A 15,905-nucleotide genomic window follows, 5' to 3' on the forward strand; every position below is an offset into this window, starting at 1 on the left:
ATCTATTTTGTAAATGTTACATTAAGAGTGATCCATGGTGTACAGTGTAAGATGCAAGCGTGGCAGGAGACGGTTTAAGAGAAGAAGTACAATGAGCCCTTGATCTCGTTGACGTCGAACGAGCCTTTGGCAGGGATGGCAGGCAAGATGTCGGCGAGATCGACGAATTTGGCCTTGAACTTGGTCTCCCACTCCAAGTCCTTGTCCTTCTGAGATTTGCGAGCGCTTTTCCGCTTTGGTGCCGTCACTGGTGCCTCTTCGGCTTTGTCTGAAGCAAACTCGGATTCTTCGGCGAGATCCGCTTCGCTTGCATCTGCAGCGACATTGTCCAAGACTTCGTCTGCCTCTACGTCCGGTGCCTTGGTGGGTTTGGCAATCACCACATCGCCTATCTCGCCTTGCAGTTTGGCAAGCTGTTCCTCGGGCATGGCGAGGAGCGCCTCCGGTGGCGAAGTCACACCGGCAGTGCTAGCCACGTCCTGAGGCTCATCATTGCTGGCCTTGGACAAGCGTCCTCTTCGACGAGTGGCGGTTTGGAGTGAGACGACGGGCACCTTGTAACCTGCGTAGCGTTGAAGGAACTCTTCGCGCAATCGGTACAAGATGTCCTGCGAATGCAGACGCACAAACGTCTCGCGGATCATGTCCGACATGGTGTCAATGTCAGCAGCATGCGTCCAGTACGAATCGTGCACCGAGGCGAAAGTGAGGCCGGCGGCGTGACACTCGAGTGCAGTGAGGATCATGTGAGTCGCATCCAAGCTGTGGATAAAGTTGGGCGGGAAAGCCGAAGCCTGCTTGGCGGGCGACACCTCCGAGTTCGAGAGCGGATCGTGGATGAAGACAGTCTGCATGGCGGTCGAGACCTGCTTCTTCTTGCTCTTGCGGTACGGCTGCACCACGGGCAAGCCTAGTGCGGTGGTCCAGATGACAGACGTCATCTGCTCTTTAACGATACGGTCGGCTTTGGCCGGGTCTCGCGAAAAGCCGCGTGCGTCGGCACGCTTCAAAGTGCTTTCGTTGGGTTGGTAAGGTCGCGTAGCCTCCTCAAGCCTCTGAGCTGGAATTGACTTGGCGATCACTTTGGCAGAGAAGCTCAACCAATCCTGGATCTTTTGCGCTCCCGAGAAGAGATTACCGATACACGACATGATGACCTTGGCGAGAAAGCTGGCGGCGGCAAACAGGTCTTCGGCGGGCACATCGCCTCGGTCCGCAAGCTGACGCATGACTTGATTCTTGGCACCGATAAACGTGACACCATAGACGGTTGTCATGACGGTCTGCTTGACCACCTTTCGCGTCACTTTGCCTTGAAGAATGCTGGCAAGACGCTCGCCCTTGGCTGCCTCTTCGTCGAGCACTTTGATGACCAGATCAGCGACACCCGAGTAGACGTCCGCGGGTCGCTCGCCGCGCGACAAGTTGACCTGCTTGGCACCGGCCAGATCTCCTCCGAGCGCAGCGTAGTGCTGGAGACCGTTGCAGGTACCGTCCTGGTGTACTGGCAGGCACGACTCGTAGGCTTCAGGTCCTTCAGCGTGCTCGAGGGCTGCTTTTAGCTCCATGCAGGCAGCAAGACACTGCCAGGGGTCGTCCGCCTTGAGCCACCAACAGTTGCCATCCAGCGGCCGTTCAACACTGTCTCGAATATCAGCTTCGTGATCGATGGCGAATTGCTCACGCTCACCAAAGCTGGCTTTGTCGTAACCGAAGACATTGGAGATGTGGATCCTCAACCATCGTAGACCTGCTTTGCCCAGTGGCTTGCTGTCGGCAAAGAGGAGCAGACCACGGCAGAGATCGTTTCCGATATGGTTGAGATGCGGTGGCATCGGGTAGGCACGGCCTCGGAAGTCCATGTTGTGTGGGAAGTAGAAGCGCTCGCCGAGGTAAGCGCGTGCGATTTCAAGCTTGTAGTTGACATCGCAGCGCTGTGAGTGATTCGAGGCGCGTTGCTGATTCCACTGCTTGAGCCGTTGGAGATAGACGGAACGAGCCTTGATGTCGTGGTCATAGTTGTCGGGCTTCTGCGGTTCGGGTACTTCCATCTCGACTGGTGGCATATCGGCGATGTCCTTACCAGAGTTCCAGACCTCAAGCATGACATCAAAGATGGGTTTGTTGATCTTCCACGAAGTGTTGCCCAGGACATCCAGCGCAGCGAGGACCGTATCGAGGTCGCCATTATCCGAGGCGACGCGCAAGTACGAGCCCTGCTCGGCACTGTCCTTATAACGCATCGCACTCTGACGCACCGAATAGTATCCTCCCGAATCGTGCGAGGTCCATGGCTTTGGTGGGACAAGCATAGGCAGGTGGCGAGGATGCAAGGTCTCCTGAATGGAGTCCTTGTCGAGTCGCCTTGCGATGACCTCGTTGAGCTTGATGACACCCAGCTTCTTACCACCAAGATATTGGTAGGTCGAGTAGAAGGCGGGTTGATCTTCTTCCCACAAAACGCCGTCACGGTCGGTGGCTTTGCGGTTGACCGTTGCGACATTCATGAGGTGCTGCACAAGATAGCTTCCTACGCGTGCCCGTACGGTCTGTGTCCAACTGGGAATGGAGGAGAGGACTCCCTCGTCCTCCTGTTGCTTCTGCCAAGCTTTGATCTCGCGACGAGCTGCGAGGTCGATCAAGCCACGCTTACGCAGCGTAGTTTGGGCAGTGTAAGCGTTCTGAAAAATCTTCGGGTTCTTGCGAACGATGTCCGAGTGATACTCCATCTCGATGGCGCGGCCGACCTGTAAAACAGCACGCGTAGTCTTCATACCGTCTGACACATCACCGTTGCCACTCATGCGCATCAGTTCGAGGATGGTGATGAGCGCAAGCTTTGAGGCAGGAAGGAGACGGAGGAAGGGTAGGATCTGCAGTTCCATCGGCAGCATCGCCTTCCTGTCGTGCTTGTTTTCGTTGACTTCCTGGTCGAGGCGAGCCAGCTCTTGGTTGAGCGTCACTTGGAGCTTGTTGTACCAGTCCCACATCCATCGCTGGAGCGGCTTGGACTGGAGCGCACCGGTGGTCTGTAAGCCAAGCTCCTCGAGCTTTTCGGCGGAATGCTCGAGACGCTTCCTGGCAGCTTCGAGTGCGCTGTGCTCGAGCCACTTTTGACGCTCGTATGGGTCGCTGATGTTTCGACGCGCCTCCTGAACGATGGAAAGATTTTCTTTCAACGAGGCAAGGTTGAACGGAATTTCGCCAGCCTTGTTTTTTGGGTCCTGGCCGAGACGGCTTGCTTTCGAAGTGGTTTTGACGGCCAAAAGCTCGGGTACGTCGGCGAGCAAGTCGTTCTGTGCTGTTGAGTCGGTGGGTTTGACCTCGGAAAGGACTCTGCGACCATCGAGAATGCTCTGTACAGTCTCGAGCTCCTTAAGGATGCCACTTTCTCCCATCTGGTTGGCAACATGAATCAGGCTGCGAAGAACGAGATCTGCATCAACCTCACCTTCACGAGATTGGTCCACACTTTTGGAGCCGAGCGGGCCGTGAACATCGAGGTCTTCAGCCTTGTCGGGATTGAAGACCGACGAGGTGAGAATGCTGTCGAGACCAAACTCGGCGCGCTTGATGGAGAGGACGAGGTCGTCGAGGGCGGGAGCGGAAGACGGATAACGACCTGAACGTTGCAAAGCGACAACACCGCGGGCCATGGTGGCGAAAGTGGCGGGGTTAGGCTTGGGGTCGGGCGAAGGAGGCTGGTCGTTGTGAAGTGGGGCGGCAGCTGCTTGCATGTCGCGCCAGAGCTGCCAAGCCCGATTGAGCCATTCTGCTGTTCCATCCAGAGACTCTGCTTGATACGCCTTGCGAAAGTAGGCTTGGAGCATGGAATTGTACGTCCAGATCTCAATAGGAGATTGGTATTGGCCAAGCTCGCCTAGGTCCTGGTGCCAATCGTTCTGATCGATGATGCCCTGCGCGAGACGCTTTCGCAGCTCCCACAACTCACGTGAGCGAGCGGTAGCTTGACTGCGAAGGTCGGTGAAGACCTTGTGTGCACGGCTGATGAGGCCGGTACCGAGACAAGCTTTGAGGATGCTGACAAACTCGACGGCTCTGGATGCTGGGTAGAAAGTCTCGTCGTTGCTGCTCATGGTGAGGCCAGACAAGTCGCCAAAGGAGAGCCCATCGATGCGCGAGTCGAGCATGGCGGAGGTGGCGGCGACAGGGGTCTCGGATCTTCGTTTTGGTGCGAATTGCTTTCGCAAGAGATACGAGCGTTCGGCAACATCGGGTGGTAAGGGAGTGGGAAGGCGTGTGAGAGGGGAGCCAGAAGCAAAGGCGTACGGCATGAAGCGAGAGCGACGGTCGTTGCTTTGGGAAGAGGCGGCAGCAGCAGCAGAAGAAGAAGAAGAAGAAGAAGAAGGGGAAGAGGAGATCGATGCTGTTACCGATGACGGCGGTGACAATGAACCCGAAGCAGAGGAGTTGGCATCTACTTGCTGCTGCTGTGTTGGTAATGTGGAGGATGAAACGGAGGGATGCTGGTCGTGATGGTCACGATGTAGCTCTGCAGCGGGACTTGCCTGGCTACGAGGGCCTTTTGTGCTAAAGCAGAATGCAGAGACTGCTCTTGAGCAAGGGAACGAAGAAGAAAATGGCGTCCATGAAGCTGAAGTGGGAGTTTGGCGCATCCGTCTTGCTGGTGACAAGAGCAAGGAAGAGGAGAAGGCGGAGGAAGAAGAGGAAGGAGAAGAAAAAGGCGACAACGACGACGCAGCGGTGGCGACCGACGACGACCTGCGAATAAGCGCAGCTTGCTTTGCGATCATATTGATATCTATAGGGGAGGTAAGCGTTACCCAAACCGATGTCAAGCAAGATAGTGATACAATCGAGGTCTTGTAGCCGATGTTCGGAGCAGCCGGAACGATGGGCTAGGATCGGGATTGCGTCTTCGAGCCAAAGGAGCTTTGCGTGGGAATGTGCTGCTGGCTGTCGCCTTGGCCGTACAGGTGGTTGTGATAGATTTTCGCTTGCTTGCGAAAGAGAACCTGATTCGTGAGGATGCGCGGGTGATCCGATACGTTGGGATGGATGGAGAGGCACGAAGAGGACGATGACGAGACTGGCTAGTGAAGAAAAAGTCGGCCATGCCTTTCTTCGTTCTCCTCTCGGCTTTGCTGAGTCTAACGCAGACCACACGACCAGAAATTCTTCTTCTGGTTCTCTCCCGGTTTGCAGCTAAAAAAAAATCTCAGGGAAAAAATGCCGCTTCCAGCTGCTAGGCAGAGCTGCTCACCTCCACAGCATAAGTTAGCTCATACTTTGATTTCTCAAAACTTTTTTTATTTTCGCAGCTCAGTCAGCCAAGTCCAGGTCTGCAAAACCGATTTTTTTTTCCCCCCTGGTTTACATCTGTAAAAGTTTTCAGATCGGGAAACATCCACAATTATCTTTTCGATTGGTGATCCGTTGATCTTGTGAACGCGTGACTTGCTCATTTGGTTTGATTTTTCGATTTTATACTGACCACGATCTCAAATCGTGAATGGGGCGGATTGTTCCACGTTCGGTGGTTCCACGTTCTTGGTCTGAGATTGTCTGATGCGATGCCTCCACAATCTAAGTCAGAACGCCAAGGTGCACATTCACGATCATAAACAGAGCGCAGATCGAGCAACATGCGGCATCGATTTTGTGGCTGCAGGTGGTATCGTTGCGCTGTGTAGTGGGCGTCTGCTTACCTTTGCGAGCCACTTAAATGCAACGGCAACTGTGAACCGTCCAGCTGCGAGAAGCGCGGCATGGGTTGCCGGTGGCGCACTTAAGTTCGGACGGGTCCAATCGCGATCGCGGAGCCATGCCGGAGTGTCGCTCCGCAATGAGAGTACAGGGCAACCAGATGCATGGTTTCAAACGTGATTACCCGGCAAGCAGCACAGCCCATCCCTGTAAGTTAGTAGAACTGTGGATGGGCTGTGTTCACGATTACTGAATTTGGGTCGGATCAACAGCCGATTGCCAAGTTGACTTGGAATGTCCGATTCTCTGCGACCAAGCAGACATGAGACGGCGTTTCCGATCCAAGCTTCTACATCGAAGCATTTCATTGCCGAGAAGGGATGGCGAGCCTGCCTATTTTGGTCTTGCCACAGCCCTTTCCGTCGACCAAGCACTCACAACTCACGACTGGCCTGTCGGCTGGCTGAAATTTCAAAAGATAAAAACAGCGTCACGGCGCGCTCCATGTGCTGTTTCGAGAAATATCGAATATCGAATATCGAACTTGAAACTCAAGACTAACTTATCGAAAAAGTGGAGCCCAACAAGCACAAGCACGAAGCAACGTCACGTCAAGACGGACGCATCCCAAGCTCACGATTCTGAATCACGAATATCGTTCGTTGGGCGTGAATCGTGAATCACCAAGGCGTTGAAATTCGATTGAATGCAACCGCCCACATGCTCCCCTAAGCCCTTTGTTTCATCTCGCTCAACCTCGCCACTGCCTTGATCAACACCCACCACCGCATTCCTAGATTCTCAAACACTACCGGCCCCATCTCATCGCCTTTTGGTTTTGGAAGTCAGGAACAAGCAGCATCATAGCAAGTCGACGCACCAACGAGCCCAAGTTACAGCCAATCGACATTCAGCTTTCCTCCGCTTCGCTCGACGGCCGAATCCTCCTCCTCTCTGTCTGGAACGTGCGCACAACCATTGTAGGACTCGACACCGATCGTCTCACTTGTCCCAGCCAGACGTCTGCACCGCTCAGCACCTCTCGCATCGCTAGGAACAGACATCCCTTTTCGTTTCCATCGCAAACAGCTACACTGTCTTGTTGATCATCTTTGCTCCCGCCGCTCAGCATGGCACCGGCAGCAATTCGTAGGAAGCTCGTAATTGTCGGCGACGGTGCTTGCGGCAAGACGAGCTTGCTTTGCGTCTTTGCCATTGGCGAGTTCCCGCAAGAGTATGAACCCACCATCTTCGAAAACTACGTCGCCGAGATCCGCCTTGATGGCAAGCCTGTCCAGCTGGCGCTATGGGACACCGCGGGTCAGGAAGAATACGAGCGTCTTCGTCCACTCTCCTACTCACAAGCACACGTCATCTTGATCGCCTTTGCCATCGATACACCCGACTCGCTCGAAAACGTGCAAGTCAAGTGGATGGAGGAGGTACGTCAAATATGCGGCCCCTCAGTGCCTGTGCTCCTGGTAGGCTGCAAGAAGGATCTTCGCGAAGATGCCATCGCTAAGGGCAAGCCGGTTCAGGGTCACTATGTAGAGAGACAACAGGCTAAACTGGTAGCAGCACAGATCGGCGCTCGATCGTATCACGAATGCTCATCACTCAACAACCAAGGCGTCGACGCCGTGTTCGAAGCCGCGACGCGCGCGGCCATGCTTGTGCGCAATTCCGGTGCTTCTTCAGGAGGCGCCATCTCGCAGAGCAAGACCAAGGAGGCATTACACAACGATGCTGGCTCTTGCAAATGTATCGTCCTCTAGAAATCTCTCTTGTGCTTCGTCTTGTCGACCCTTGTCCTAGCTCGCTCTCGTCTGCCTTTCCATCGTACAGTCGCTCTCCCTGCATTTTGTCCCTCATTCTCCCATGTACTACTTGAGCGGCGTCTCCGCTCGTCCATCTCAGTTCTCGAAATGCCCAAAACAGGAACCTTTTCAGTACAAGCAGCAGACGTGATGCACCTTGCTTGCATTTCTGTATTGTAATCGCGCACACCGTGACGGTAAGCTGAGCAGCCGCTCGTTATGCCGAGATGAACAATTCCGGCGTTTGGTTCTTGACGTATTCGCTAACCTCTTCCACCTTGGCGCACCAGTTGTTGAGTCGCATCTGGAGCGCCTGAATCTGTCGGTGGTCCAACACCCTCGGTTGCACCCACGTGATCCTCGCCAGCTGCTCCACCTGATCCAGCGTACCTCGGATCAGCTTGAGACTGAGCGCCTTCATCACCAGATGCTCCACCTCGTCCACGGGCAGCTTGGTTTCGGCGGCGATCGTGGCGAACCCAATGGTGCGGTCATCGGCTGCGCGCTTGAAAACACTTTCAATGAGCGACATGAGGCACATCTTTTGTCGCAAAAACGGCAGATTCTCGGCCAAGATGGGCTCCTTGCCCAGGTGCGGACTCAGCGCCTCGAATCGGCCAATATCGCCCGCGTTAAACGCGAACAGCATCTCAGAGAGCCAAGAGTGCTGGGCGCTCTTGCCAAGCGATGCCAGGATGGGGTGCAGCAACAGCTCGCCAAAGTTGTAAATCGTGTCGCCGAGCAGCGCTGAAATGCTGAGGTCATGTGCACGCTGCACACGAGCTTCGTCGGTCAGATCCACATCCACGTTGACGCATGCGAGATACAGCAACGAGTTCTTGTAGTAGCTGGCATATTCGGCCTTTGCTTTGTAAAAATCACCGCAAACACGGTAGAAGCTGGCGTGTACTGCTGTCTCTACCGCATCAAAGCCATCCAAGATCTTTCCGCACTTGTCCATCGCCGCTTTTGTCCCATCTGAATCTCCGAGCAACAGCTTGAAGTGGGCGGCTTCCATCAGCGCGTAGACGTATGCATCTTGCGATTCGGGCGCATCCACTTTGGTCGCGAGCTGTTCCAGAAATTGAAGCGCCTCAGCAGGATCCGCGTACTGTCGTGCTACCTTAACACCGATGGCTGCGAGTTGCAACTGGTTGATTTTGGGCGAAAAGCGGCGCACAAAGTGATCGTACAGCTCAATCTGAATCGGTGGCGCTTGCGAATCCGGATGGTTGAGGAACTCCTCGATGATCAATGTGAGCTGATACCAAAGCTTGCGGTCGTGCAACTGCTGCAGCTTGGGATAGAATGGCTTGAGTGATGCCGGCGTGGACGACGATGCTGCGGCGCGTTCGAGGTAGTGCTCGTCGACATTGTCCACGTCCATCCCTGCTGAGGTAGCCATATTCTGCAATGCACTGCACTGCACAGTGGTCGCTGCGACGTTTCTTTCGAGTAACAATTTGAGATTTCTACCACACCGTGAGAGTATGTTGGAAGGAAGCGATCGGCTGAGCACGCGAAGTGAGGGGGGAAGTGAGGTGCTGATGGTGGTTGTAATGTTGGAACGAAAAGATGTTGGTCTGAACGTCGTCAATTCCTCTTCGTTACGCGTGTATTTCGATCACCATCACACATGACCCGACCTCGTACCTCCACCTTCGACTGCTAGCATCATCTGACCTAACAACTGTATTTGATCGTGAATTAGCCACGAGCCGTCGACGATGCGTCTTGCATGCGGCTGGCGTGAAGTAGCGTGTGGTGCGTAGAAAAATCACGAATCGCAAGCCGATGAGCAAGTTTCTTTAAGTTACATAGCCGGCCGTTTCGCCGGCTGAAGGCTTTGCTCCTTGAGACAACACTATCACCAACGTTGACGCAGACGACTGACCAGGCGTTGAAACCAAGAGCACGTCAAACATAATGTCATCATCGTCTAGGAAGCGCGATGGTGTTCCACTTACTGACGACAAACAACCTGGAAAGGTGGTGGTGCTTCAGCCCATGAAGGCAACCAGCAAGGGCACGAGTGGATTCCGTCGACGGTTCCTCGTCTCAGTAGCGGCAGTCTCGCTGATCTTCAGCGTATGGATTTTGTCGACCTCGAAGCGAAACCCTCATCTGCAAGCCTCTCAGTTTGCGTCGCTGTCAGTACGATACGCAATTTGCTCAGCCAATGAGCGCGGTGGACTTCACATTTCCTCTTCGGTTGTCACCGTAGGATCGATCTATACCGGAGACGAGCATCGCTTTGCAAAGGAGCAAGGCTTCACACAATGCGTGGGGGTGGATCATGGCTTGATCACACATGCTGGAGCGGAAGAGGATGTGATACCTAATTTCTGCGGTCAGATTGACGAAACCACTTCATCCGGCTCCGCTCACAATCAGCAATGGCGTCGTCCACGCAGCAATAAGGCAGCTCGACTTGGCCGTCAATTAAACAGCAAGAAGGACGGTGCTTTGCGGAGGAAGAGAAAGTGTGACGTACGAAGGCTCAAGAAAGGACAGACGCTCTTTCCTGGTTTCCATGACGCGCACGGTCATATTCTCGACTATGGCTGGTCTTGCACCGTCGCCAACTTGGTTGGTTCCACATCCGTCCAGGATGTTATCGACAGGCTGGAGAATTACATTCGCTCACAACCTCATCTCCTGGAAATTGCACTCGCAGAGCCAACACCTACTGCTGCTAATGCGTCATCGACACCGTGGATCGAAGGGATAGGATGGGATCAGACCAAATGGACACCGTCCGAATTTCCCACTGCGACGGACCTGGATAGATCACCACTTTTGCGACGTTTCCCCATTGTCCTACGACGCGTCGATGTTCACGCGCTGTGGCTCAACGAGAAAGGTATTGATCTGGTTGTTCTTGGAGCCAGAGGCTTTCCGTCATCACCCAAAGAAGATCGCAATGTTGAAGGGGGGCTGGTGGTCCGCGATGCCAACGGAAAACCAACGGGCATCCTCATCGACAATGCCATGAACTTTGCCTACCAGGTGGTTCCTGAATGGACCGATGTCCAACGCAAGATCTTCTTGGATGCGGCTACCGAGGGTCTTCTGCGCGTAGGCATCACAGCGGTTGGTGATGCTTCCACCGACCTCCAAGCGGCCGCTTTTTACAAGAGGATGGATGCGCATGGTCAGCTACGCTTCCGCATCTACTCGATGCTTGCTTGCCCGCCCGACGAAAGACGATGTGCGCACCGAATAGAGCAAATCACACCTTCAAGCAAAGACAGCGGCAAAAGCAGTTCCATGTTCACTTTGCGCGCGGTCAAGCTCTTTGACGACGGCGCGCTCGGCTCGTGGGGCTCGGCGATGTGGGACGAGTACTCGGACAAGCCAGGCGAGCGAGGTCTCCTGCTCATTCCGCAACACGAGCTTCCTTCTCTGGTCGAATACTGGATGGAACGAGGCTGGCAGGTGTGCACACACGCCATCGGAGATCGAGCCAATACGCTTACGCTTGACGCCTACGAAAGGTATCTACGCTTGCATCCTCACGTCGATCGACAGTCGCTGAGGCCCAGAGTCGAGCATGCTCAGCTGATGAAGCCATCGGACATTGATCGATTCGCCTCTCTCGGCGTGATCGCCTCGATGCAGCCAACGCACTGTACGTCCGACATGGGTTATGCCGAGTCTCGCATTGGCCAGACGCGCGCAGCTCACGGCGCCTACGCCTGGAAATCGCTTCTAGCTGCTAATGCCAGTCTTGCGCTCGGATCCGACTTCCCCGTCGAGCTACCGGACCCATTGCACGGGATCTACTCTTCTATCACCCGTCTCGATCCAGCCGGCAACTCTCCCCACGGTCCTGGTGGCTGGTTCCCGAACGAAAGACTCACGCGTCGCGAAGCACTCAGAGGGTTTACTCAGGATGCTGCGTATGCACAATTCGAAGAGCACATCGCTGGACGTATATCAGTGGGCAGAAGAGCCGATTTTACTTTGCTAGATCGAAACATCCTCGATGAAGTTCATGTCAGTCCTTCCATGCTGCGCAGCGCACAGGTCGATGCGACATTTGTCGGCGGCAAGGTCGGATTTGATCGACTTGCGGCTGCTAAGCTCACCTCGACGCATCGCGCGGGAAGCTCTTTGGCCGAGCGACTTGTGCAACGGATCGACTACCTGGGCAAGTATGCCTATGCTTTGACTTCCGGACCTTCTTTTAACTCGACGTCCGCCATCTGGGCGGCGCTCTTCTTTGGCGTCCTCTTTTTCCTCCTTCGTTCTGGTAAGCAAGAGCCATACCAGAGCATGTCGTGTCTGGCGCTCAACGCTCCATCGCCTACGACGGCGTGGATGAACATGGGCTTTTGGACCCCGCAGCTTGCTGGCTCGCAACTCGATTTTCCGCTTGCCTGCCAGACGCTCGCGCAACAGCTCTATGCAGCAGCTGGAGTCAAGCCTGGGTTGAAGGTGTTAGATGTCGGGTGCGGCGCTGGCCAGTCGACGCTGTACTTGTTGGACAAGTACAGACCCGAGGTGCTGCATGCGGTGACGAGCTTGCCGGAAGAAGCAGCATTTGCCAGCGAGCGCTTGCAGCACCGCCTGCAGCAAGGGGACGGCAAGGCCGGTCAGACAACGCAGGTCAGAGTCTGGGCACAGGACGTGCTCGAGTGGCTGCGAAGTGAAGAGGGAGGCGGAGAAAAGTACGACGTGATTCTTGCGCTTGATTGTGCATTCCATTTCAGCGACAGAGCAGAGTACATTCGGCTGGCCACCAAACGGTTGACCGCAGCAGGCCGGCTCGGTTTCGTCGACCTGCTTTCCGCATATCCTGCACCTTCTGCTACGCCCTCGGAAAACGTCGTGCTCGGCAAGCCTCCCTATCCGAGTCGAGCTCCATCGCTGGTGCAACGCCTCAAGCACAGCTTTACGTGCGCCTTGGCATCCACCAAGCCAGCAAATCTTTGGCCTGTTGATCGCTACTTTGACGTTCTTCGTCATGACGGCGGCTTTCAAGCTCAAGCCATTCAGATGCGGGACATCACGGCCGATGTTTTTCCTGGATTCGCTCGTTTCCTGCGTTCATTCGCGACTGAGGGAGCAGCTTGGAGAGGCGGTGGTTGGGCGATGCGCAAGGGCCTGGGTGCGTTCAGTAACGTGGTGCAAGGATGGAGCGAGGAAGGTGGCTTGGTGCGCATGTTCATTGTCGTCGCGCAAAGGGACGGAGCGAAGGAGAGGGTGTAGCATATAACTTTGTGGCCAAGGCCTGTACGCCTGCCTTGTAATAGACTACTTGCAGAAATTAAATTGTGATGGTGACGTTGAGTTCGAAAGTGAAGTATGCTCGCGGCAGAGTCTTGAGATCGAACCGCAGGCAGAGGCGACACTGCTAACTACTGCGCCTGGCTTGCTTTCAAGCTCTGTATCCTAGCATTGTTGCGCTTTGCCAGCAGTCGGAGAGACCTTTGCTTTTCGATCTCGCTCATGTTCTGCCAGTTGGCGATTCTCGAGATGGTGCCGTCCGAGTTGACGATCATGGGCCCGAGATGATCCAGCTTGATGACGTTGCTGGGTTCGTCGTTGGCGGGTGCATCGGAAGGCGCAGGGAGCCCTAGCGGTGCCGCAGACTGCGAGGCTGTAGTTGTTGCGTCGTTCGAATCGGACATGCTGACGTTAGCTCGTGGTGTATGGGCGAAGAGGTGAGTGAGATGACGATGGAAAGCGGAGAAATGCTAATTCACGATTTTGAATCGCCAACGGTGACTTGATCGGCGCTATTCCCTGACAGGTTCAGAAAAGTTGAATCACAATTTCGCTAGAAGCTTCGTTCACGATTCGTGATTTGTCGCTCAAGATGCCATCAAAGCCAAACCAAACTAAGCTCAGACGTGGACCCTGTCAGAAACGCTCAAAGTCTAATGGCCAAGCAATCTACTCTTCTATTGACACCGAACAATCACGAATGTGATGCGTGACAATCAATGCTGAATCTCTCCCTTAGCTTGAGCCTCTGCGACCTTGGCAAGAATGTGGACCTGATCCGCTACCTTTTTCAGTGTGGTCAATACACGGCCATTACCTTTGGTAAAGCCATACTCGTGGTATTCGAGGCCCCACTCTTTGGCAAAAGGCACGACAAATCGGTCGCGCACCTCACGCAGGTTGTGGCGTGGGATTCGTGGAAAGAGGTGGTGGGAGACTTGCATATGCAGACCGCCGTGAATGAAGTCGAGCCAAGGAGGACAATCGACGTCCATGGTGGTACGGATCTGGCGGGACGCAAAGCTCTCGCTGAGGCCAAGGTCATCACACGACTGTGCAAAGTGGGACAGCACGATCTGAACGTGCAGAGGTGACGTGACGATGTGCGAGATCATGAGGTAGCCGATGCGGACGGGCCAAGTGGGCAGGGAGCCGAGCAGACCGAAGCCGTACCAGGACCAGAAGGTGAGCAGGCCGACCAGCTCGAGCGCCCACCAACGGTCGCGACGAGCTTTGGTGGCGAGAAAGCCGTACGAGTTTGCGTAGAGATTGAAGCGTCCAAAAGCCATGACAATGTAATAGAGCTTGTGCTGATGCTTGAGGAGGAAGCGGCTTGGTAGGTCGAACTCGAGGACGCGGCGGTAGTAGGATGACCACAGACCCAAAGGCTTGGATGGCTCGGAGGAAGGCGCTCCGATGCCTGAGTTGCCGTTGATCACTGTGGTCTGGCCAGCCAAAACAAACTGTGGCGAGATGGCAAAGAAGGGCATGTGCTGAATGTCCGGATCGTGCTCTGGGTGATTGGTGACCAAATGGTGGACGTCGTGGTTGTCGCACCACCATCCGATGCTGAGACCTCCGATAAAGTCGGCGATGGCGGTGCCGATGAGACGATCCCATTGCCAGGAGTGTGTGATGCCGCTGTGGCCCGAGTCGTGCGCAGAAAAAGTGAGCTGATGCCAAAAGAGACCCAGAAACAGACTTGAGAGCAAAAACGAGGAGGTTGATGAATTCCAGAACGATGTCGGATCAGCCGATGAGTGCTCCAGTCGCAGCTGAGCTTGTCCGCGCGACCAGAAAGCGTAAGCGATAGAGGCGAGCAGGACGTAGCGTGTCATCTCGCGCGCGTATCCGATCGGATGTAGCGTGTAGAGGCCGGCCTCCTTGACCTGCTGATGCAGCCGCTGGTAGGCTTGCGATATCTTGTGTTCGCGAGCTGGATCGATCGACTCCGGATCCGGTGGCGGTTCCAACAGGTCGACAGGAAGAGGAAAAGCATCCGGCCTTTCCACGATCAGTGTCGAAGATACGGTTGTTGTGACAGCGCATGGTGGACTTGACTTTGTTGACAGAACGGGACGCTGCAGCGGGCTGTGAGCCGAAGAAGTCGATACCAGGCTATCGACCAGAGCTTCTTCGGAGCTATCCGAACCAGGCTCTGGCTCTTGGCTCTCTCGATTGGAGCTGACGACCGAGGCGGATGGCGTGTTACGATGGCGCCACATTGCCACTTGGGCATGCGGATGGTCAAGCTTGCCCTTGCGATAGCCCAGCTGCACCGGTGGCACGAGTGGTCTGTAGTCATGCCAATCGGCTTGATCGAGGTATCCAACGACGAAGCGCGACATGAGGCGCGAGAGCGTGTCATCCGAATGATACGCTTCGATCTCGTCGGTGGCATCACGGCCGACAAAGTGCAAGATGGCAAGTTCACCTCCGGGATGACTTGACAGCCATCGGTCCAGCTTGTAGATCTTTCGGCGATGCAGCACCAGCGTCTCTCCGTTTGCAATGCGCTCAGCCAGCTGTGCGCGAGTCAAGGTTTTGGGCTGACGTGCTTCGCGCCTGACATGCTTTGGCACGGTCATCGCAGTCGCTGCGGCGCCGCTTGCGACGTGTGTGACCATCCTTGCACCAGCTGATGGTGTGGCAGTCCGTACCAGGGGGATGGGGATGTGCGAGTTTTCAAGAACCGAGTCAATGAGCGAGTGGTGAGCGACTCACGACTACTTGCCAGTGCTTTCAGAGTTGTGAGTGGCAAGGACCCTTGTCTCGTAGCGTTGCGCAGTCGAGAGTGCTGCTACACTTTTGGAAGCAACGTGTCAGTCACAGAGTCGTGAGTGTCCGAGGAGAAAAGCTTTCACCGAAATTCCAAGATGCACGCAGGCACGACACCCTGCACAGCTTCACTCGTGACTGCTTTAGCGTCGCGGTAATCTGTGAATGAAAAGGGCTATCACTTTACAGGCCTTGACACTTTCTTCTTGCACGCTGCGACGCTTCTGCACACGCCCTTTTACCAAATGAAATAAATAACTACTATGACTATCAAGGTAACTAACTAACTTAACTGCAGTTATACCAATCGTGAATCACCAGAAATCGTGATTGACAAAATCGTTTGAATGGGCACAGGCCAGGCGTGAGCAAGACGTGAGTGATGAAAGC

General features: G+C 54.9%; 6 protein-coding genes across 6 annotated transcripts; 2 read left to right on the plus strand and 4 right to left on the minus strand.

Annotated features, from left to right (window-relative positions):
- Nucleotides 1-74: 74 nt before the first annotated feature.
- Nucleotides 75-4,775, minus strand: UMAG_02493 (DNA-directed RNA polymerase; the record flags this gene model as incomplete). The annotated part of the gene is made up of 1 exon (XM_011390468.1): nt 75-4,775. One exon carries the CDS (start codon nt 4,773-4,775, stop codon nt 75-77), a length of 4,701 nt encoding a protein of 1,566 aa, XP_011388770.1.
- A 2,043-nt stretch (nt 4,776-6,818) lies between these two features.
- UMAG_02494 (GTP binding protein Rho2) lies at nt 6,819-7,463 on the plus strand (the record flags this gene model as incomplete). The annotated part of the gene is made up of 1 exon (XM_011390469.1): nt 6,819-7,463. One exon carries the CDS (start codon nt 6,819-6,821, stop codon nt 7,461-7,463), a length of 645 nt encoding a protein of 214 aa, XP_011388771.1.
- A 259-nt stretch (nt 7,464-7,722) lies between these two features.
- On the minus strand, nt 7,723-8,910 carry UMAG_02495 (proteasome regulatory particle lid subunit RPN9; the record flags this gene model as incomplete). The annotated part of the gene is made up of 1 exon (XM_011390470.1): nt 7,723-8,910. The coding sequence occupies one exon, from the start codon at nt 8,908-8,910 to the stop codon at nt 7,723-7,725; it is 1,188 nt and encodes a 395-aa protein (XP_011388772.1).
- A 521-nt stretch (nt 8,911-9,431) lies between these two features.
- On the plus strand, nt 9,432-12,719 carry UMAG_02496 (uncharacterized protein; the record flags this gene model as incomplete). The annotated part of the gene is made up of 1 exon (XM_011390471.1): nt 9,432-12,719. The coding sequence occupies one exon, from the start codon at nt 9,432-9,434 to the stop codon at nt 12,717-12,719; it is 3,288 nt and encodes a 1,095-aa protein (XP_011388773.1).
- A 149-nt stretch (nt 12,720-12,868) lies between these two features.
- On the minus strand, nt 12,869-13,141 carry UMAG_02497 (uncharacterized protein; the record flags this gene model as incomplete). Its single annotated transcript, XM_011390472.1, has 1 exon — nt 12,869-13,141. One exon carries the CDS (start codon nt 13,139-13,141, stop codon nt 12,869-12,871), a length of 273 nt encoding a protein of 90 aa, XP_011388774.1.
- A 312-nt stretch (nt 13,142-13,453) lies between these two features.
- UMAG_02498 (uncharacterized protein) lies at nt 13,454-15,364 on the minus strand (the record flags this gene model as incomplete). Its single annotated transcript, XM_011390473.1, has 1 exon — nt 13,454-15,364. One exon carries the CDS (start codon nt 15,362-15,364, stop codon nt 13,454-13,456), a length of 1,911 nt encoding a protein of 636 aa, XP_011388775.1.
- Nucleotides 15,365-15,905: the final 541 nt, after the last annotated feature.

The sequence above is a fragment of the Mycosarcoma maydis genome, chromosome 5 (genome assembly GCF_000328475.2).
Source record: "Mycosarcoma maydis chromosome 5, whole genome shotgun sequence".
NCBI classification, from domain to species: Eukaryota; Fungi; Basidiomycota; class Ustilaginomycetes; order Ustilaginales; genus Mycosarcoma; species Mycosarcoma maydis.